The 22,682-nt window shown below is 52.4% G+C and overlaps 1 protein-coding gene across 1 annotated transcript; it reads right to left on the bottom strand.

The window, feature by feature from the left end:
- Positions 1–21,801, bottom strand: Meltf (melanotransferrin). The gene is made up of 16 exons (XM_071614890.1): positions 21,753–21,801; positions 19,861–20,015; positions 18,717–18,816; positions 16,661–16,843; positions 15,424–15,580; positions 14,004–14,071; positions 11,094–11,281; positions 10,323–10,503; positions 9,514–9,665; positions 7,657–7,753; positions 5,903–6,097; positions 4,914–5,070; positions 4,759–4,826; positions 3,354–3,541; positions 1,210–1,408; positions 1–575 (listed from the first exon to the last, which is right to left on the bottom strand). Exons 1-16 carry the CDS (start codon positions 21,799–21,801, stop codon positions 1–3), a joined length of 2,712 nt encoding a protein of 903 aa, XP_071470991.1.
- Between the last annotated feature and the right edge of the window lie 881 nt (positions 21,802–22,682).

Below are 22,682 nucleotides of genomic sequence, written 5' to 3'. Positions count from 1 at the left end.
TTACTGAGAAGCATTTCCTTCTTCTGAGGGTCCCTTGAGGGTGTCATCCCTACAGTCCAGCTTTGCTCTCCCTCCACGGCCGTGCAGAATCAGCTGCCCACACGCCCACTGGAGCCTCAGAAGACAAGGACAAAAGGCTGAGGCGACCAGCGGCTGGTTCAGAAGTGTGGGAAGGAGGTGGTGCCGGCGGGAGCCGGGGCGGAGGCGCAGCGTCCTCTGGGCAGCTGGCCCAGCAGGCGCTCTCAGGTCCCCAGGCCGCCGCGCAGCAGAGGGCCGCGTGGGAAGCGGGCTCAGCGGTTTCCTTGGCGACCGGCCTTCTCCGCAGCCAGCCACCGGCTCCAGGTGGGAGGCTGCAGGTTGGCAGGGAGGCGCTGCCAGCTTGGGCGGCGTGACTGGGCATCGGGCCAGCCGCCTCAGGTGGCCAGGGCCAGGCGGCTGGGGGCGGGTGGCTCCGCGGGAGGGAGGGGGCTTTGCCTTAGCCTTCATCTCCATTCCAGAAACTTCTCGTTGGGTCAGAGCGGGAGTTCTGGGGAGCTCTGTGCGTGGTTCCTCCCGTTCCTCTCCAGCACGCGACGCTTCTCAGGACAGTGTCAGCCAAGGCCCTGCACAGACTGGCCTCGGCTGCGGTTCCTAGCAGGTCGCGAGGCCAGCTGGCCCGAGTGGCGCTCAGAGGGCGTGCAGGAGGAGGCCAGTAAAGAGCGGCAGCAGCAGTGGCAGATGGGGACCTGGGGGCTGGGCAGCCGCTGGGGAAGAAGGGACAGTTAAGACCTGGAAGCCCTGGAAGCCCTGGCACCGGCCGTCTGCTTGCACGTAGGACTGTGGGCGGCCGGGTTTCTGGGTGCTCGGCTCGCTCCAGCCCCCTCTTTCTATCTACCCTTTTACAATTATCCGTTCTCTTGGTTTCTGTACATATTCATTCCCGTCCAAATTATACTACATGAATATGTATGTCGTTACCTCAGATCCTCTTTGGAATATCCTTTTTAGCGTTTATGTTCATTATCCAGGGCTATTTGGGTGACATGGCCAGTTCCTGCCAGAATTGTCTGCAGTTTCCCTGTTTAGACCCTCCCAGAACTCTTCCTCTGAATGGTAGGTGAAACACAGGGGGCCTCTGTTCTGCTGGCCTGAGACTTAGAGTGCCCTCAGCTCTCAAGGTTTTAGGGTGAAAGGGTCTGAATGATGCCAGGGGGATGTGACAGGGCCCACCTGTGCCGGAGCACTGCTGAGACAGCATCCCTTCCAGAGCTGCCACGTAGTCAGGTCCCAGCCAGTCAAGGTATGAGGTTTTCTCCCCTACAGGCACTGCCCGGATCGTAGCATCCTTGAAAAGCAGGTCTTGGCCATGGTATTTGGAGGAATCAAACATTTTGAACCCGTTCGTATTGTGGTCGTCTCCAAACAGGTCCTGGAAGCACCGCAAGCAACCAACTTTTCATCCAGGCTTACAGATGGTTACAGGAGACCCAAAGAGCAAGTAACTTCAGGGTACCAAGATTCTGATTTGAAGCCATCAGCTTGACCACTTATGGGCCTCTGTCATGGAAGGGGCTTGGGAAAATCTATGTCTAGAGGTATCACCTTAAGATAGTGGTTCAAGAAATTACACCAAACCACTTCTTGGATGAAGAACAGAAACAAGAAGACCCAGAAATGAGCTATGGTGTGGATCAGATTACTAAATTTTTGCTAAGCTTGCTCAGCATTTTTCAAACTTTTTGGATACTGTTTTCTTGATGTATCTTAGGGGTATCTTTTCCTATAAACCAAAATAATCTCATCAAGATTGTCACCGGTAATAAAATAATAGGTGAGTTGAGGATATCTTCACTAATCAACTCCCCCTTCTCCAGTGTCCAGGCAATGGTGCTGCTATTCAATTCCTTGCTGGGAATCCTTGCATTGAATGTGCTGTGAACATCCTGAAAGAGCTATTAAGAAGACCAGAAGTAGTGTGAGAACCTATAAACACATGAATAAAGGACATCTGGAGATCAGGCATAAATGTCTGTCAGCTGATAAATATAATCAAAGGGGGAAGGAGAAGTAAGTGGCTATCAATCTTTTTTTGAGGGGACTCAGATCCTCTTGAAGATCTGATGAGAGCTGTCGGCCTTCTTCCCAGAAAAATGCATGTGCACAGAATTCTTTCCACATTACTTCAGAGGGTTTAGAGACTCCAGGGAAAGCCCACAGGCCTGGAGTAAGGAACTCCTGGGATGGAGGAACTCCATGGGGAAGACAAGCGGAGAACATAAAATTTTAGTTTGGGAACAGGCCTGAAGAGCCAGTGGCTCTGGAATTCTGTGGTGCTGGTGGGCAGAGAGCACCGTTTCCGCCTAAATCAATGGAGGAGGGAAGAGGGTTGGAGGTTTGAAACCAGGGGCTCCTTGGACAGCTAGGCTCAAAATCTAGATGCATTTTGGAAGTAACAAACTGTGGATGGACAGGATGTAGAGCACAAGTCAGAGATGACTTCTGAGGAAATGGAAAAACAACAGTTGCTGTTAACTGAAGCAGGCAACTGGAGGAGGAAGGAGGGTTCACCCTTGGACTTGATCAGTTGGAGATGCCTGTTAGAAATACAGAGCGAAGTATCAAGTAGGCATGTTAACCATATCAGTTTGGGATGGAAATATGGGATTGAAATCAGGGCTGAGGATGTACATTTAGGAGCCATCTGTGTATAGATGGTCATTAACGACATGAGGCAAGATGAGATTAATGAGGGGATAAGTGTAGACAGAGAAGAGGGCTTAGGACTTATTTACATCCTTATTTACATGCCAGGGAGGTGAGCAGGAACCAGGAGAAGAATTGGGAAGGAGAAGCCCTAGAGGTGGGAGGAGAGCCAGGCAGGTGTGGGGACCTGGGACCCCCTTCTAGGGGAGGGACTTGAATTTTCAGGAGGAGGGAGCTGTAGCCAGTGTTACAGGGAAGTCAGGCACAATGAGGATCAAGAAGCAGCTGCTGGATTTAGCAACACAGGTCACTGTGATTTTGACAAGGACAGCTTGAGGGCCATGGTAGGGCCTGTCTGGAGTAGTCTCCATTCTTAAGAGAGAACTGAAGGAGAGGATTGATGACTCCAGAATAGAGGTAACCCTTTGGAGGAGTTCTGCTCTCAAAGGGAGTGGGTTATAAGAGCCTGTGAGACCAAGAGGGTTAGTTTGATTTTTACAGATGGCAAAAAGAATAACAAATACACATGTGTTATTAATGAAGGCAACGTCCCCTGCATTCTCCACCAGGCATCTGCCACACAGAGATGTTGATACGAATGGCCCAGTTGAAAAGGAAAAATTAATGATGCAGGAAATAGGATAGTTGCTGGAGGAATGTCCAGGACTTACCTGGGCCTTGTCCAGCAGTCCATACACAGTGAAGATGTTGGTGTCTGGCCGCACCATGACAGCATGGGATGGTATCTGCGCCAAGTGGCAGGCTTCATACTGGTTGGCCTCAGCCCGGGCCCCGTTGGGGCATAGCAGCTCATACTCCTGCCACTTCAATGCAGCAGCCCAGGGCTCAGAATTATGGCCTGAGGGAGGAGCACAGGACAGGGAGAAGTTTGGGGAGAGGCCACTTTCCTCCCAGTCTGAGAACCTTTGCTGGGCAGAGGTGGCAATATCTGGCCAGTTCCACAACCCTCTCCATTCTCCAAGTCCTCTACTCTGTTACCGGGGGTAACAAAGCCCACTGGGTAAATATGATTAGCAGGAGCTTCTGTTAGGGGGGACCACGCAGAGCTAGTGGGCTTGTGCTGGGAACATGGTTCCCTCCTCCTAGAGGATGGTCCCAAGTATTCTGGGTGGTAGGTAGGCTCGCGGCCTGGAGCCTTCCCGGGCTCTGTTGAGACAAACAGTCCTGCCACCTTGGTGACCTCTAAAGGCCAGTGGGATCTGAGTTTTAAAAGACTGATATTTTTCCCTGCGTGTCTTGCTTCCTCTTGATCAATCCCAGTATCCTTTCTGTGTGGCCTCTGTGCCTTTCTGGGCTGAGTCTTGGAGAAGAGATGTTAGGACACATTGTCATGACTAAGCCCACAGTGTTTGGTATTTCAAAGCCTGGGACACTGCAGGGTAGGCAGAAAGTACGAGCACTGGGTGTTGGGGAAACAGCCTCCAGTCACCCCAGAGGACACAGGTCCTCTGAATGAGTGGGGGCCCTGCAAGCTAAGAAGCCCTACTATGAAAGAACCTCAAGTGGAGGTTTAGGGGACCCTGGGGAAGAGTGATGCGGAGCTCTTTTCTCAGGTGGAAGCAGGGAAGGTGATTCCAGTGTAAGAGCTGCCCATGTGGTGTGTCTGGGGTGGCCCTGCCTTGGCAAGGCTCAGAGCCGGGGGGGACCTCCCTGCTTGGGGCACCACCCTGCTAAGGACCAAAGACCAGATGCTGATGTGACCAAACTGTGAAGAGGCCCCTGTCACTCCACCCATGTGGCTCAGCACTGCTTAACAACACCCCGAGAGCAGGTCTCCAAGCTGACTGAGATAGAGTGTCGACACTTTAGTGGAATATGGACTTGATCCCAGATCAGCAAGATCATCAAGTACCCTGACACCTGGATGTGAGGCTTGAGGTTCCTTCTTACCTTGTGGTCCTTGGGGCTCCTAGGCTCCTGTGGGCAGAGCCTTCTAGACTCAAGCTCTCCCAGCTGCTGTTTGGATCCCAAATACAGAGACAGCCAGTGCCTGGATTGGGCTGGACGGGACAGCCCCTCTACTCATCCCCTGCTCTGGGCAGCCCCGTCACATACCGTTTGTGTTGTCAAAGACAGTCGTGTGTTTAACGAAGGCAACGTCCCCTGCATTCTCCACCAGGCATCTGCCACACAGACGGCAGGGCAGGGGTCAGAAGATGGTTCCAGCCTTTGTGCTGGCCCCAGGCCACCTGCTGGCTGCCACTGCGTACCTGAAGGCGCCACTGTCACCGTAGTACCGCTCCTGGCTGTTGCCCACACACTTGTTGCGGCCCTGCTCGTCCCCCACACAGAGGGCACACAGAGAGGAAGGGTAGCTCTTGGGGTTGTTCACAGGCACACAGCTGGCATTGAAGAACTCACTCACCGCTGGAGGAGAGGGGAAGGGCTGAGATGAAGGGCCATGGCAGAAAGATAGCCAGGGCGGTGGGTGGATTGCTCCCCCACAGATCTGCCCACCAACCTGTGCTTAAACTCCCTCAGGGATAGGAGACTCACTGCCTCATATGCTTTTCTTTTCCTATCAAAGCAAGTGCCCAGCTGTCTGAAAGAGGGAGCTGCCGACCATAATGCCCTCTGAGTGATTCCATGGGTATTTAGAAAAAAAAAAAAAACAGTAATGTGTTTATTTTCCCTGTTACCAGCTAGGACAGAGGTCTGTAGCCAGTCTGCCCAAGGATCTTGCTGGCTTCCCACGACTTTCCTTCCACCATGAATTATCACATGATTTCACACCAAGAAGAGCGGCTTCGTGCCTGGCATATGGCGGGTGCTTGGCAAATGTGTCTTCCCCATCTTAGCACTTGTGTGGATTCTTGGGCACTTATGTGGAGCTTGGCCACTTTCCAACTGGGCATCCCAGATGCCTAGGGACTGCTGGGTGATGGGTAAAACCCTATGACCAGCTGGTGACACAGCTAGGTCCAGATACATGTGTGTACACACTCATACCCATAGGGTTAGTTCCACTCAGGTCAGTGGTGGACAGAGGGTACCTGCGCAGCGTCCACAGAGCCACCAGGAAGCCATAAATACTGTGCGTAACATCAGGCATAGCTCCCAGCTTTCCCTATAGACAGGACCATATCAAGAGGGAAGGGGAAATCTCTCAGGGCTGCCTTCAAGAGGACCCTCAGTGCTGGTGGCCTTCCCATCCTGTCAAAGAAGAGTTCCCAAGCCTGTGTCTCTTGGAGGGCAGTACCTGTCAGGATGTCACAGTGCTGAGGCCTGATGAAGCCTCTCTGGATGAGGGCGCCCACTGGCACGTCCCAGCCTGCTGGGCTGCCGAAGCCTGAGTGGCAGGAGCGCTTGCCACGCAGCTCGTCCAAGGTGAAGGCGTAGGAGCTGTCCCGCCTCACCACAGCCACCACGAAGTATGAACTGCTCCTGTCTGCCTCTGAAAGGACAGGGACATCCCACGAGGGGTCTCCTATCAGAGTCAGGACCAATCCCCACGGGTGTTTCCTTAAACTTGTCGCTTCCTGTTTCTCTGCTTGAGAGCTGTGATTGCCCTGGGGCTCTGCAGGCTCAGGGGTGACCAACCCAAGGCCGTCCAGCAGCCTGTTCAGCAGCCTGTGTGGCTCACTCTCCAGTCTGGACCCCACCCACCCCCAATAGCCCCCACTCAAAGCACTTTCCTTCTTTCCTCACACCCAGGTGGTACTTTTCTCACCTACTGGGAGAAAATTGGAGGCACAGCTGAGGGTTGCAGCATTTTCTCTAAACCCAGAGATTTTTCACAGCCAAAGGAAAGGACGAAAGGCCCCCATGGTCATCACTTAATAGGACAGAGGCCAAAGCCCAGCCCAGCCCACTGAGAAGGTCTGAATGAGCCTACAAGGGGGGATCCTGAGTGTCTCTTCTGTGGGCTTCCATAGTCAGGGCAGGGAGGGGCTGAGGATGTTCAAAGTCAGCAAATGCCACGGTGGCCTGTATTTTTATAGCCTGGCTTGCAAGCTAACAATTTTTAAAATATTTATTAATTGAGTGTTTTAAAGGAAAAAGAATATTCAACAGAGACTAAAGTCTCTGACTCTTTACAAAAAGTTTGCTGAACACTCATACGTTGCTGGTAGGACTGCAAACTGGTGCAGCCAATATGGGAAGCAGTATGGAGATTCCTTAAAAAACTGGGAATGGAATCACCATTTGATCCAGCTATCCCTCTCCTCGGTCTATACTGAAAGGACTTAAAAACAGCATACTACAGGGACACAGCCACATCAATGTTTATAGCAGCACAATTCACAATAGCTAAACTATGGGACCAACCTACATGCCCTTCAGTAGATAAATGGATAAAAAGAAATGTGGCATATATACTTTTATCTTTTATTACTCAGCAATAAAAGAGAATAAAATCATGGCATTTGCAGGTAAATGGATGGAGTTAGAGAAGATAATGCTAAGTGAAGTTAGCCAATCCCAAATATCAAATGCCGAATGTTTTCTCTGATATAAGGAGGCTGATTCATAGTGGGGTAGGGAGGAAGAGCATGGGAGGAATAGATGAGCTCTAGATAGAGCAGGGGGGTGGGAGGGAAAAGGAGGGGGCATGGGGTTAGAAATGACAGTGGAATGAGGTGGATATCATTACCAAAAGTACATGTATGAAGACATGAATGGTGTGACTCTACTTTGTGTACAACCAGAGACATGAAAAACTGTGTTCTTTATGTGTAATATGAATTTTAATGCATTCTGCTGTCACATATAACAAATTAGAATAAAAATTTTTTGAAAAAAAATTTGCTGATCCCATAGGGATGTTCATCGTATAGATGGGGAAACCAGGCCATGGCAGGAGGGATTTCCCTGGTGACAGAGGCACCCAGCCTAGGGACAGAGGCACTAGGGAGAGCTGGAGCTTCTGAAAATGCTGAGGGGCAAATTTTCATTTTTATAAAGACATCAACCACCACCCAGCGGAAGCCAGACAGCTGGCACCACACTCACCAGAGTAGAGTTCCCCAGCTGCGGGGACCAGGCCATACACCTTCCCTGATGTGTAAATGTCCTCGCCCCTCAGGGTCACAGCATCGATGTTCCCAGCCTACAGGGGACAGAGAGATCACCATCCCTGCCTTCTTGCTAGGTGTGGGTACTCCACAGATTGCCTGAGGTGTCTCAGCACCGGGCCAAGGGCTGACATGGTGTGATTGTAAGACACTTCAGTCAAATGCATGCACAAATGGGAGAATGACCTAGGTCTTAGGTGACTGCAGTCTTAGGGCCTGTGGGAGGAGGCCCCAAGGTTGAGACACCAATCCCCTTGTAGGAGGCAGCTGAAGGGATCCAGGGCCCTCTTCCCTCAGACCCTCCAGGAGCCCCCTAGGTCACCTGTAGCCCACCCCATTTGTCCATCTGAAGCCTCTTGGCAGGTGGCCCCAGGACCCTGCTAAGGGTAGCTGGTAATCCATAGTGGCCTGAATAACCCCAAGGGAAGGGGATAAGGCCAGGTAACAGAGGGACCCCGGCAGCCCAGGAAGGTGGCCCATACTTTTAGGCCCAGAGGCATGAAGTACTAGTGGGCAGCAGCAGTGGCACTACATTTCAAGCCTGAAGGGTACACCTCTAGGGGCCCCTCTCCCCTCACATAGACTTTCTCTCACCTACTGCAGTGTCAGGGTGGACACAGAACCTGGACCCCCACAGCCCAGGATCCTGCCTGAGTGAGGGTCCCTTTCTTGGGTCACTGCAGCTGCACAGGAAGTAGAGATAAGAGCCACACTGGATGCCACCCCTGAGAGCCTTGGAAACTAGAACTCAGGATCTTTGAGCATCTTACTGGGTTCCGAGGAACCCTGACCTTTGCTTCTCTTTCCGCAGCCCTGGGCAGCCCATTCATTGGCCCTTTGCAGCCACTGAGAGGAGGCTCCTGCCTAGAGGAAGCCTCTTCCCACTTCTCTAACTCCTCTGGGGCCCTGGGAAAGGCATCTGGAAATAAAGTCCCCAGCCTCTCTTTCATCAATTCCAGCTGAGGTGCCTCCTCCATCTGTGCTGCACACGGATGAGCTCAGCTCTGCAGAGACGACTTCCCGCAGGCCCTAGGCAGAGTGGCTTCTCCATATCTGAGCTGGTGACCTTGGGTAAGGTACTTCCTCAGCCTCTCTCAGCCTCCATCTCCAGATCTGTGAATGGAGCTAATGACCATTCTCACCCCCAGGGTGCTTGTAAGGATTCAGTGAGGTAATCTGCACGGTAGGCTCAGTGGTGACCAGGTGTGAGCCAGGTGGCCCCTTTTATTACTGCCCATGCTCCTTTTCTTGACTTTCTAGGCAATGTGCTTCTCTGGCCTGGGCAGGGAGGGCACACCTGGGGAGCTGTGACCTGTGCTCAGGGACTGCCCTATCAGCCTCTAACTCCTTGCCCTTAAAACAGGAAGAGTTCAAAGGGCCCAAGACTGGACACCTGTGATCACAGTAGAATGTCCTCCCTGGCTGCAGAGACCTGGGTTCCTCTCTGCCTTCTGGCCTCAGTCTCCAAGCAAAGAAGCAAAGAAAAAGGTTTTTGTGCACCAGACAATGATTGATATGAAATATATTTCTGAGTGTCTGTTGCTTTCAAAAATATTTAGCAAACAATGATGCAAGCCCACCTATTGTGCACAGGGGGAAACTGAGACTAAAGAAGGAAAGGGGCTTTCCCAAGACCACAGGTCTATTCCTGGCCCACTGTGGTCCTCCTTCACTGCTTTCTCTATGGCCTTCTCTCAGGAGATGTCCTCCTCCCCAGGCAGCATGGGGCTGGGGGGATGCTAAGGACCATCCCAGGCAAAACCACCACATGCCCACCTGACCCACTGTGGCACACCTGGATCTGCTCCATGCAGTGCTGGGGGGACTGGGCCGACACACACTGGATCTCAGGCTTGAGCCTCTGCCGGCTGAAGGCCACCGCCATGTCACCACACTTCTGGATCTCGGGTGTGGAGAGCACGCACCAGCGCAGGTAGTGGGGCATCCCTGTGTGGGTGGGCGTGTGGACGCTGGTGTTCAGTGGGAAGAGCTTGAAGTCAGACCCAAGGGAAACTCTGGGCCTTTCTCTTGTTAGCTGCGTGTCCAGGTTACATTATTTAACCATCTGATCCCACTTCCTCACACAGGAAGGGGTGATCTGCCTCTTCCATGGGGCAGTGAGAAGCTTGAGGCAGACCACGGCTGCCATGTATCTGAGTGTCTGGCCACCATTTCCCTGGTTGGGGGAGGGCTTATAGATAGGGTCAGGGACTAGAGAGACGAAGCCCATTTGTAGACTACTGCAATACTCCAGGCAATGCCAGAGACAGGGCTGAAGCCATGGGGTGGACAAAGGGAGGAGGAAGGAGAGGTTGTGGGGGCAGAACTGACAGAACTCAATGGCCCTAAGACAGACCCTAATGGCTGGGATCCTGCCTCCTGGAGCAGGTGGGGTTTCCAGGGTCCAGAGGTCCAATAACCACAGAGAGGCTTCCCCCACTAGCCCCAGAGGCAGAGAACTAGAAATGACCAGCTCCCATAGGGGCCATAGGTATATGGCAGGTCTCCTAGGTGAGTGTCCTCCCCTGCCCACCCACCTCAGAGACCCTGCCATGCCACAGTCAGGCTGGGGTGGAGCTGGCAGGAGTAGGGACAGGGACTTACGGTTGGGGTCACAGAGCAGACCCTTCATGGCATGCAGGTACTCGCGGCCCAGCCATGCCTCATAGGTCTGCGTGGCGATGGGCACGAGCTCTGTGGTAGAGTCCTTGAACAGCAGGTTCTTCTGACCATAGGCCTCAGAGCTGAACATCTGGAAGCTGCTGCCCTCATGGCTGAACAGACGCTGTGTGTCAAAGGTGGGTGTGGGGGTGAAAAGGGTGCTGCCAGGCCACACTCTTCCTTCCCCAGCTCAGACACCACCTCCTTCTCCTACTATGAGGGCCAGGCGAGGCCCCCCTCCCCTTCAGGGCCTCCCTAAGAAGAAGAACTCTCCTTCTTCTGTGCTCCTCCAGTTCTGGGTGTCCATTCAGTTCATCTGCCTTGTCACATCCACCCTTTGCACAACTTGGTCTAGGCTGGGTCAGTACTGGGGACAAGCAATGGCTGGGCAGCTGCCGTGTGAATGGGGTGAAACCAGATACCACGGGGTGCACCCTAGAGTCGGGAGTGTATGGCTATCAGAAGCAGAGGTTTCAGCAAAGCATTCTTCAGCAATCACTGTCAAACTCTGAAAGGAACTGGACTCATCCTTTGGCTTATTTGCTCATGTGTTCTGATTTTGATCTTCAGAGGCATAGGCACAAGGAGTTTTCTCTGAGGGATGCCTGAGGCTCCCTGTGTCCCTGTCTGGCCAGACCTCCTCCCTCCCATACTGTGGGAGAGAAGGCCCAGCACCAGCTGGGAGGCTTTGAGGGGTGGGGTGCCTCATCTCACCTGGCCTTCATTGAGCGACTTGAAGATGAGGCCCCCGTCCATGTCAGCCCGGACAACCACAGCGTGTGCAGGCACCCGAGCCAGGTGGCATCGCCTCCATTCAGTGACATCGGCTCGGCTGCCATCTCTGCATAGCAGCTCAAAGTCCTTCGACAGCAGGGTCTGGCCCCAGGAGGGCAGAGTTTTCCCTGTGAAGATGGGAAGGCTGGTGAGCCACCTGCTATCCTAGGGAGGGCAGCCAGAGGGACAGGAGAGGAAGCCTGGGGGCTAGGTGTTATGGAGGTGAGAAACAGCACCACAGGGCTGTTTAGGGGCCAGCTTAGGGGTACACCTCCAGGACCTGGTGTCTACATGGTCTGCGTCTGTTTGCTTATATTTTCTACCTCTTACCAGTTTCTATTAATAAATCGGATTTAACAAATCTAATGGCAATACAACACATATACATAAGACTACTTATTAAAGATAAAAAGAGTAAGAAAATAAGAGAAGCTCAGGATGAGAGAGATAAATGTACCAAGAAGGCAGAGGCCAGGGGACAGGGAGCAGGGAACATGGTGAGAACACACCCTGACAAAATCTACCCAGAACCATACGCCAGAGAGCAAAGGGTAACTCCCCAGAGCCTTACCCGCAACCCCAGTTACTAATATTTTGGTCTATTTCCTTTAAGTTCTTTTTTCTAGCCCCCCCACTTGTCTCTATAAAGTATTTTTCTATACTTAGAAACTTTCCACAAAACTTATTTATTTCCTATTAGGCCTGGTGGTATACACCTGTGACCTGAGGCAGGAGGATTACAAATTCAAGACCAGCCTGGGTAACTTAGTAAGACCCTGTCTCAAAATAAAAAATAAAAAGGGCTGGGGGTGTAGCTCCATGTAGGTGTAGAGTACACCTGGCTAGGTTCAATCCCTAGTACTGCCAAAAAAAAAAAAAAGATTTATTTGAAAGAGTGACATCAACACTGAAAATCAATATTAAGAAGACAGATTGACTAATATTAGGCACAGAACCAAGCCACAGATGGTCCTACATAACAATATTTTTTTGAGTTTTAAATTTACAACCAGAGGTGAACCGCTGCTAGGAAATAGGAAGGAACAGATAATTTGTGGGGTCATAAAAACTTTCATTCCAAAGTGATTTAAAAATAACACTCCCAAACAACAGGAAAACTCTAGAAATGTTTTTTTTGTCTGTGACACTCTTGTTACTCGGTGCAAATCTCTCCCTGCACTCTCCAACTTTTCTCTGTTTCTAAATTGCTGCAAAACCTTTGCATAGATCTCTGTGGTGTCATTTGCTTTCCTACAAGATAAAGGTGCCATTTGTGTACTTCCATTCATTACTCTTGTTTCTCATCTATGAGGGTCAAAGTTATATTACTTTACTACTTTAGACATTTATGTCAATTCCACTCATTGGCTGTTGTCAATTTTTTTCCATAAACATCCTGTCCTAGGATCAAGGAAATTGAAGAGCTCCAATATCTAAATACCACATGTGATCACACACAGATAGGTCGTGGATCTGAAAAAATTGCTACAAAAGACAGAGTTGGGACAATTGGTGAATCTGGAATATCGATTGCAGATTAGGTAATAGTACATCAATGGTACATTTCTTGATTTGATTTCATGCTAGGTATATATACCTCCTTGTTCTTAGGAGATGTGTCCTAAAGTTTTCAAGAGGTATGACACAGGCAAATGTACTGCCTGCCACACATGATAGATCAAATGTGACCAAACTCTGAAAGCTGGAATCTGGGTGAAGAATAGACAGGAGTACTTTGAATTATTCTAGCAACTTTTCTAAAACTCAGTTATTTCAAAATGAAGAAAAATTTTAAATGACAACTATATAATGGACCAACACATAACATCAACCTTTTTTTGTTTTGGGTACCAGGGGCACATAACCACTGAGTCACATCCCTAGCCCTTTTTATATTTTACTTTGAGATAGGTTCTTGCTACATTGCTCAAGGCCTCACTAAGTTGCTAAGGTTTGCCTTGAACTTGTGATCCTCCTGCTTCAGCCTCCTGAACCACGAGGATTACAGGCATGTACCACCTTGCCTAGCACACCAACTGTTATGGTTTAGATGTGAAGTGTCCCCCAGAAGCTCACAGGAGACAATGCAAGAAGGTTCAGAGGACAAGTGATTGAGTTATAGAGCCTTAACTCAATCAGTGAACTAATCACTTGATGGGATTAACTGGGTAGTAACTGAGGGCAGGTGGGGTGAGGCTGGAGGGGGTGGGTACTGGGTTGTGCCTTTGAGGTATATAATTTGTATCTGGCCAGTGGAGTCTCTCTCTGCTTTCAGATCATCAGGTGAGCCACTTCCTTCCTCCACACTCTTCTGCCACGTTGTCCTGCCCACCTTGAGCCCCGAGGAATGGAGCCCACTGTCTATGGACTGAGACCTCTGAAACCGTGAGCTCTCAAATCAACTTTTCCTCCTCTACAGTTGTTCTGGTCAGGTCTTTTAGTCACAGTAGCGTAAAAGCTGACTAACATACATAACGACCTATCTTAAATAAGACCTTGCCCAGGGGGACAAGGAATGGCTTTTCAGGAAATGGGAGAAAAATGCCAGAAGGGACAGTGGATGAACTCTCGAGAAACCATCTTTAAAAAGGCAGATACCGATTATCAAGTTGAAACGGAAGGAACCTAATGCCACATACAAATCAGAGCCTCCTCTTGCTACTCACTGGCCCCGCACCCTGCAGAGCCTGTGGGAGACCTTTGATGAAATGAACTTCCTTTCTGCAGATAGGAGTGCTAAGGTTCAGAGATCACGGGACTGGTCCAAGGTCACCCAGAGACTCAAGCAGCATGGAGCATCTGGTACCATCGGGGGGCCCACCCCAGTCAGCCTGGGCCTTACTTACTCACCATCAGTGTTCTCCAGCACAGTGCTGTGCTTCACAAAGGCCACGTCCCCTGCCTTTTCTGCCACACACCTGTGGAGGAGAAACCATGATCCTGGGTGGGGCCATTCTCCCCTCAGCCCCTGGGTCCCACCCATATTCCACTGTTGGAGGTGTAGCCTGGGCTTCGGGGGTGGCCCTGGGACACACATTTCCTAGTCCAGCAGTCCCGGGCTCCATCTCCCTGGCTTGCTGACTGTGTGGCTTTGCCAAACTGTGGACCCTTCCTCGCCCTATCATCTGTCAAGTGGGGATGAGAAAGCAGCTCCCTATGGGGTCGCCATGAGGAGGAAAGATTCTTTATAATCATATACATCCTGAATATGATCCTGCTGAAGCAGGGAATCTGACTAGAAGATCTTCTCACACCATACCAAAAAATCCTGAGTAGTAGTGGCCTTGACGCAGTTATCTATATGAAAATGCCCAGTGTGGGAGGCAGGTCAGGGCCTGCTAGGAAAAGGGACTACTTGGTTCTCTCTATTTTTATTTATTTATTTATTTTTGTACTGGGGATTCAACTCAGGGCCACTCAACCACTGAGCCACATCCCCATCCCTATTTTTGCATTTTATTTAGAGACAGGGTCTCACTGAGTTGCTTAATGTCTTGCTTTTGCTGAGTCTGGCTTTGAACTCACAATCCTCCTGTCTCAGCCTCCTGAGCTGCTGAGATTACAGTGTGCACCACCATGCCTGGCAACTACTTGGTTCTCTACAGCCAGAAAATAAGCAGGAATTGGACCAGGAAAGAGCAGAGGACTCTAAGAGGCAGGCAGGATGGGCAGGCAGCCCAGGACATGGAGGAGGTAGGGAGGAGTGTTTTCATTTCTGTGCAAAATCTGCATTCACCCAGGCCACCTCCTGGGTATGGGGACCAGCAGATATCCCTGCTCCAGGTGCAGACACTGAGGATTGGCAGCTAGAAATGCTTAGGTTTCCATTACATCCTCTCATTTGGAGACAAATATAATTGAACCATGAGCTGTTATACTCTTTGGGGTCCTTGGTCATCCAAAGTACCAGCCTGAACTAGCTGCAGAGAAGGGACCAGACAAAGTGTCCAGTGGTACTCCCCCACCCCATGGCCCTCCCTGCTGGTGGGAGACACCAGAATGGGGTCCCGGAGTAGCCAAAGGGTGGCTTTTTCCATTTTCCTTTCTCTGAGCCCTCCCTTCTCTAAATACACCAAACATGTTGACTTTATGAGCAAATCCAGCCTGGCACATTCTGGTTTGATGTTAATAAACGAGCCAGGGCACAGCACAGAACTGTATAAAGGATGCTTTGATACACTGCCACTCCCCGTGTGGCCTCTCTGGGCAAAATGTTTTCCCTCCACCTCCCACTCAGCTTCCCTCCCTGTCCCTCTCTAGGCACCCTCACCGGAAGGCTCCGCTGTAGTCATAGTATCTCTCCAGGGGGCTCTTGTCACACACACCCTCCCCAGAGGTGTCACCCCGGCAGAGGCGACAGAGGGACTCCGAATATCTGGTTTCTCCTGCTCCTGGGACACAGCTGCCCCCAAAATAGTCACTGACAGCTGTGGAAATAGAGCAGAAAGAGGTTACTTGGCAGGCTACACTTTCTACAGACGCAGGCTGTTTTGTGGTGGGGGTGCTCTACATGGAGCCCCTCGTCTGGATGCTTCTGAGAATTGTCTCACCTTCTTCAGCCTGAGTAAAACTGGAGAAGTGGATGAGATCAGTGATTCTCACACTGGGTCCAGGACATTGGCAATGTGCAATTGGGTGGGACTGTTGCTGTTTAAAAGTTTCCATGGGAGTACGACATTTACTCACAAATGTCCACACAGGACAACTAAATATCAACTGGATGCTGTTCTCTCTGGGGTTCATTTCCAAATCTGTACGTGTGGTTAATGAAGGGGGTTGTGACTTAACAAGTATTGTCCTGGGGACAGACAACACTTCTCAAATCATGGTGGGAGGAGAGGAGCTGAGAAGGAACCTTGCAGTGAAGAGGTTAGCTCTGCTGACTTGGGTGTTGTTTGGGGCCCTGCTAGCACTTAGGCCCCAGGTACACTCCCTTCACAAATATTTGTCCTGTGACAAGGGAGGATGCCCTACTTCCTGCACTGTGCCAGGCAAGCCATGACCCTCAGCCAGGATGAGTGCCATCTTGGTCTTCTCTCTTTGTCCTCCCAGAGGAGTAGATAAACATGTCCTGTGACAGAAAAGCCACCCACACCTGGCCTCCATCTGAGAGTCTGGGCTCCCAGGCAGGGGTTGTGCTGGGTTAACAGCTGGCTGGACTCTTGAGCCACTTGGAGCTTTCTGGGTGCAAATCAGGAGCTTGGGTCCTGAAAATATAGTGTTTCTGATCCTTCATGCTTCTGATGACCTGCACCAGGTCTGTACCAGTGGCAGCCACTCCTTGGTGACTCACGCCTCCCTACTGTGGGCTAGACCTGTGCTTAGCTGTCATGTGGGCCACCATGACAAGTGAGTGAAAGCCACATACTATAGGGGCCAATAAGTGAAGAAACACAAATGGCAGCCGCACAGGGCTGGCCAGCAAAGTGGAGGTGGTGATTCCACAGACTTCGCGGCAGGGAAGGAGGGGACACCCAGGCACCCTGTGACGAGCCTTGAGTCCTTACCTTTGAGCACGTCGCAGCCCATCACTGAGAGGCGGCCGCTCTCCACCAGGTAGCCCACAGGCACATTCCAGCCCACTGTCCGGTTGATGCCCGTGTGGCAGGACTTCACTCCTTTCAGGGTGTTTATGGTCACATTGAAGTTCCTCCTGACTACAGCCACAGCATAATAGGAGGTCCCAACCTCTAGGAGGGAGGTGGAGGAGTGAGGGTGGCAAGGGAAAAGCCTCAAGATGGCCACAGTGCCACTCTGCTGGGAAGGCTGTGGGAATAGCGTGGGTGTGCAGGTGTGGAGCACATGTGTGTACACACGGGTGTACATGGACATGTGGATGGCACTGGATTACAGAGAGAGCAAGAGGGCACAATCCATGTCTTCTCAAGAGACCTGGCCCTCCTCCAGCCTTAAGAGATAGATACTATCCCAAGATAATAATTCATTCACCGTTTCCCCACCTACTTTTCCTTCCCAAGACAGCTGGCGCTGGGCTGCGGCTGCATTTGTGCATGTGTCCAGCTCTGTAGCTGGACAGAAAGCAGAAGTAGCCTGCATGTCTTTTGCTTTCCAAAACCCTAGGTCCTGAGAAGAACGTGGCGGGCTTGAGGGAAGGATGTGGTGGTTATGGGGAGAAGATGGCTCGGAGGGACAGGGGGAGCAGGGCAGGGGCTTCCTGGTGTTGGGAAAAGCAATGTCCTAGTGATGAGGGGAGGGAGAACGAAAAAGAGACAGAGACACAGAAAGTACTAGCAATGTGGTCCCAAGTCACTTAAGACTCTGAGTGGCCATGGGGGGCTGTGTGTCTCTATAGCCTCGCAAGATTTCCCTGGGCCAAGAGTGGCCCAGAAGGGGCCGATCAGACAAGACACAGGTGACTCATCTGTGGGGACTGATGACCCAATGGCCCCCTGTGATCATCCCTCTCCTGAGTCTGGCTCCTGCCAACTCAAGCAGTGCTGTCCAGCACCACCTCTGACTCATCCATCCTCCCTTTCCTTCCAGATCCTGGACCTACCAGGCTCTTGCCTACCTGGGATCATTGTCAGGTCTCAGCTTAAATGTCACTCCATGGAGAACCCTCGTTTGCCCTATTTTGTAGGTTTCCCCATGCCCCTCACTTCTCCTCTCATGGCCCTTCCTTTTCTTCACTGTACCCGCCACCTGGGTCACTGCAGTTTTTGCTGCCTATTTGTTCCCTGTCTCACTCCTGTTCTCGGCAGCAGAAGCAAGGTCTCCTGCTTCCTATGCAGTAGGTGCTCAATGGAGGTATTGAACTGAAAAGAAAGAGTGTGTTCAGCCTAACTTCCAGGGAAAGCAGAACTGGACTATGTGTTGTCATGTGACAATCAGTTCAACAAGTACCTAGCTAGTGCCTTCTCTGAGTGAGACCCTGTGTAGAGAACCAGGGGCACACAAAGATGAGAACTAGGTCCTCCTTGGGGAATCACAAGGAAGGGAAGAGAGGCCCTTAGCAAGGGTGAGAGGGGCTCTGGGAAGCTCCTGGGGGAGGTGACCACCTCACTGACTCTGACAGTGGTTAGACATTGAACAGGCAGAGGTGGTGGGGAGATGCCAAGGCAGGGTGAACTGAGGGAAGATCTGCTGTGAGAGGCAGGGATGGGGTAAAGGAGCTCACAAAGCTCCTTCCAATGTGCTCCTGGTCCGTTGGGCTCTGTGGTTCCTCTCTCCACCTGTCCACGCTGCCTCCCACAGAGAGCCATGATGTTTTCGGGTAGCTGAGCATCACCAAAACCTTGGTCATACAGGCAATCATTCATTCAGCTCCATGCCCACCACTGCACCAGGTTTGGTGGCAAAAGTTAGGGGAACTGGACTCCCCATGAGGAAGGACTCAGGTCAACCCTCTGTGTCCCTGGCTTTCTTGCCCAGGGGCTTCAAGAGCGAGCTAGGGGCTTGCCAGAGGGTCTATCAGCCTGGGACCCAGGACTGCTTTGTGGACAGGTCTAATGGCCAGCTCAGAGGCTGCAGGGTCAGCCAGCCCAGACTTGTGAGTTGACTTCTGGGTGGGGGCCTTGCTCTCTCTCCCACTCTGTCCTGTACCTTGATCATACACTTCGCCGACCACAGGCTTCAGGCCATACTCCTTCCCCGCTTCATAGATGGCTCCTCCATCCAGAGTGATGGCGTCAGCCTCCTGGGCCTAGTAAGAAACATGCAGGTCACCCAGTCCTGCCCAACTGGCCTTTCATGAGGAACTCAGGAACGCCTCCAGGTGGCCTAGGGACACTTGAAAAGTCCTGGAGATGTGTGCTGTGCTTTTTGTCTATCCCAATCTGGAGGAGCCCAGGGCTCTTCCCCTTTATCAGGATGAAGACTCACCTTATTTTTCTAACTCTTGCTATTTTTAAAAATATTAATTGTTTATTTTAGAGTATCATAATAGATGCATGTAGTAAAAAAAAAAAAATCAGATAATACAAAGTGCCAAGTTATAAAAAGCGAGTCTTCCTTACTTTCCTATTTCTCAGCCCTGTTCTTAGGTTTTTCCTCTCAAATAGTCTATGGAGACTGAATCCCATAGATGCCCTCTTTTTTTCTTTTTCCTTTTTATCTTTAAACATGAATGAAAGTGCACTGTCATCATGTTACGGGAAGAAGGGATGAGATTAGGGTTCAGAGTAACTGGTGTCTGCCCTCACAGTGGAGCCTGACCCAAGGCCTTGGCCCCACGGAGGTCTGCAATGTCCCTCCCAGTCCTGTGCTGCCTCTGAAGATCACCAGTGCCAGTTTAGAGGGAACACTCCTGGCCAAGGCCTCTTTGACTTCTTCCCAGAATCCATACAAGCGTCACTGTGGAAAGTTCCATGGCAGCAAGTAACAACCATGAAAGGTCACCGTGGAAAGGTCACTGCTGTCTGCCCCCACCCCCATCGTGGGTGGTGTCCCCATGCCAGCAGGGGCCTTGTGGAAGGGAAGCCCTGCCTCTCAGACACCTTTCTCCAGCAGCACCCATCTGAGCAGACACTCTCCCTCGGCCTCCAGCCTGGCCTGGGCTGGGAGGAAACAAACTGACCCTTGTTGCCGGGAAACTCAAGAGATCCTATCGCCCAGCCCTAGCAGAGGGACACCGGCCCCTTTCCCAGTGAATGAGGCTGTTGTGCTGTGCACTTCTCCTGAGTCAGAGCCCTCTTGTCTAGGCCAGTGGTGGCAGGAGCAGGGCCGGGTGGCGGGGGAGAGGCCTCACCGTGATGAGCTGGACACAGTGATCAGCAGAGATGCCCTGGATGCAGAGGAGGGAGGGCTGGATGCCTGCTTCCTGGAAGGCCTTGCTCATGTCGCTGCACTTCTGCTGCTCTGGATCTGACGTGGTGCACCACCGGACCTCGACTTGGCCGAGCACTGGAGGCAGGAGACAGTGAGGTCTAGCTCCCAACGTGGCCCATCCAAGTGCCCTAAATGGCTCCAGCCTCAGTCCAGATAGCCAGTCCCCTTCAACAGTCTTGCCCTCCCACAGGGTACAGAGACAGGGCAAGGCGTGCTCAGGGCCTCCTAATCAGGGACATTGACAGATTGGGCAGCTCAGAACCTGACCCATTACTGAGGAGTGGACGATCTCCCAGGACAGCTGAGCAGCTGCCCCACCTCCCTCCACCTGCCTAGGTGGAGGCGGAGGCTGGAGGGAAGAAGCAGCACTGCCTGGGAAGCCCCAGCAGGCTCTGTGACTTGGCAAGTTCTGCCTGTTTCCAGGCCTCCAAGAAGAGGGTACTGGCCTGGGGTTCTTCCCTCAGCAGTGTCCCTGGGCCCTCCTGAACAGGGGCATGTGCCTGAGAACAGGTGGCTGTGGTGGGCTGTCCCAGAGAAGCCTGGCTCCTTCTCTGAGTGTCTGTGTTCTTGGCTGCAGTTCAGACCCTGGGACACAAGAGGGAAGGCTGAGGAATCAGCAGGTTGGGTTCAAGTTCCTGCCCCTATAACTGGTGACTTCAGGAAATACTTGACCTCGCTGGGCCTGTTTCCTCTTCTGAGAAGAGAGATGAGAAAACTTAGCTTATGTTGGAAGTAATCTATGTGCAGAGCCCAGGACACACAGGTCTTCAGTAGACTTGCACTTGGGCCCTTTGATCTGACCAGGTCAGAGACTCAGAGCTCCCAGCAGGGCCCCAGAGGAAGGGGTGCCAGGTTCCCCTGAGGTTGATAATTTTGCAAACCTGAACTCCTCCACTGTTCACCTCCCCAGTCAGACTCCTTGGAGGTCTATGCTCCGGGTTGGGGTTCAATTCTCTCTGCCCAAAAGCCACGTCCTCCTCTTGTGTCAGCCTATGCTGTCCAATCCCTACTTCAAGCATCAACACTGTAGCTGCTTGCACGGCCTCCCCCTCTCCTGACCTGTGGCCACCTAGGAAGGTCGACAGTCTTGCTCCTCCCTACCGGTCCAAACTCCCAAACCTTCCCTCACCTGGAGTCTGGTCAACCGCGGAGTCCAGACAAGGGATGGGAGGCGGGTTAATTTTTGGACTGATGAAGAATGAGCAGTGATGTGAACTCCAGCCCCTCGGCAGTCCCCGCCCACGATCCCTGCTCCCGAAGTTCCCGCCTGACTTAACCCAGTCTCAGGCCCTGACTCCCTTGGGTGCTGACGCGAGAAGACCCACCTTCACGGAGTGGGGGTGCAGTCACCCAGGCGGCTTCCCACACCCTCCTGCCAATCAATCCCTCTAAATACACACCCTCCCCTGGGGGGCTCGGGAAATAAGGCGGCTTTGGTCCCTAAACCCTGCCTGGGTTTCCACGCCTGTCAGGAGTAGCCATCCTGGGGGCCCTCCTCCGGGACACCCTGAGGCTCTCCCCCAGGTGCCTCTTTGGCAAGTCTGGAGAGTCCCTTTTTCCAAGGCCAGGTTCCAGGCCGCCTCCTCCAAGAAGCCATCCGGAGTGCCAGGTCTGCCCCAACAGTGGGAGACCCCCTGCCGTCCTCACCGACCCGCGCCTCACGCTTTGCCTACTCTCCCGCCCTCGCGGACGCGGGCTCAGGACGCGTTTCGTGGCTCCCGGCCCCGAAAGGCTCCCGGCCCCGAAGGGCTGGAGAGCTTTTGGGACCCCCGCCGGAGCGCCTGCTCTCACCGCCCGGCGCCAGGGCCTCACCAGTGCGCAGAGCCAGCAAGAGCCACAGAGCCACGCTCCAGCCCCACATGGCGCAGACTAGGTCGGGTTGGGTCTGGGTGCGGGTCCGAGAAGATCAGCAGCAACCGGGATTGCTCGCTCCTTCCTTCCTCGCCCTGGCCCCAGCTACTTAAGTGCGGCCCCAGCGCGCATCCGTGATGTCCACGCCTCTGGGGCGCAGCATCCCGCCCCGCCTCCTCGCCCGGGACTGGACACCTGGGCTGACCAATTTGGCCTTGGCTTTCACTCTGGCGCCTCCTGCTGGGGCACCTCTACCCGCGCGAGGGCAGGGTCTGAAGCCGCGGACCTGGCTCCTTCCCCTGAACAAGCTACCCCGCCTTCCAGACCATCCCCGACTCGTCCTAGAAAGACCTCAAATATCATGTCTAACTGGAAAGGGACAGTTCCGATTTGGAAGGAAGAAGAGATTAGAATCCGGGGAGGCCTCCCTTCAAACACATACGGCTCAAAGGATCTGGGGATATAGAGATGAACCCTGGCAGATATGGTCCTGGCTGTGGAGGGGACTTCACAGTCTGGGTGACTGCCTTTGCTCGGCCTAGAGAGGGGTAGTGACTCACCCCGGATCACACATTAGTCAGTGGCATAACTGGAACTAGAGCCCAGGTCCCCAGCAGAGCTAGCTCCTTCCATCGTGATTTGAAAGATGGGAAGAAGATCCAAGAAGAATAGTAGGAGGAAGAAGAAAAGGCCAAAGGAAGAGGAGGAAGAAAGGAAAGAGAGTGAGGGAGGAAAGGGTGGGCTCTTTTGCTAGGCAAGTGGCTCTCATAGCAGATCCCCAGAGCACCAACATTAGGGTCACCTTGGCTCTAGTTACAGCTCTGCCACTGACCAAATGTGTTGGAAATGCAAATTCTCAGGCCCTACCTCTGACCCCTGATCACAGACTCT

Source organism: Marmota flaviventris, chromosome 8 (assembly GCF_047511675.1).
Source record: "Marmota flaviventris isolate mMarFla1 chromosome 8, mMarFla1.hap1, whole genome shotgun sequence".
Lineage (NCBI taxonomy): Eukaryota > Metazoa > Chordata > Mammalia > Rodentia > Sciuridae > Marmota > Marmota flaviventris.
This window is presented reverse-complemented; position numbering and strand designations above follow the sequence as displayed.

Excerpts from the sequence above, each read along its gene's own strand:
- Meltf (XM_071614890.1), bottom strand. The coding sequence starts at position 21,801 with ATGTGGGGCTGGAGCGTGGCTCTGTGGCTCTTGCTGGCTCTGCGCACT. Across the intron at positions 15,581-16,660 it reads GGGCTGCGACGTGCTCAAAG|CTGTCAGTGACTATTTTGGG; the intron begins GTAAGGACTCAA and ends CTATTTCCACAG. Across the intron at positions 1,409-3,353 it reads GACTGCTGGACAAGGCCCAG|GACCTGTTTGGAGACGACCA; the intron begins GTAAGTCCTGGA and ends CGGTGCTTCCAG.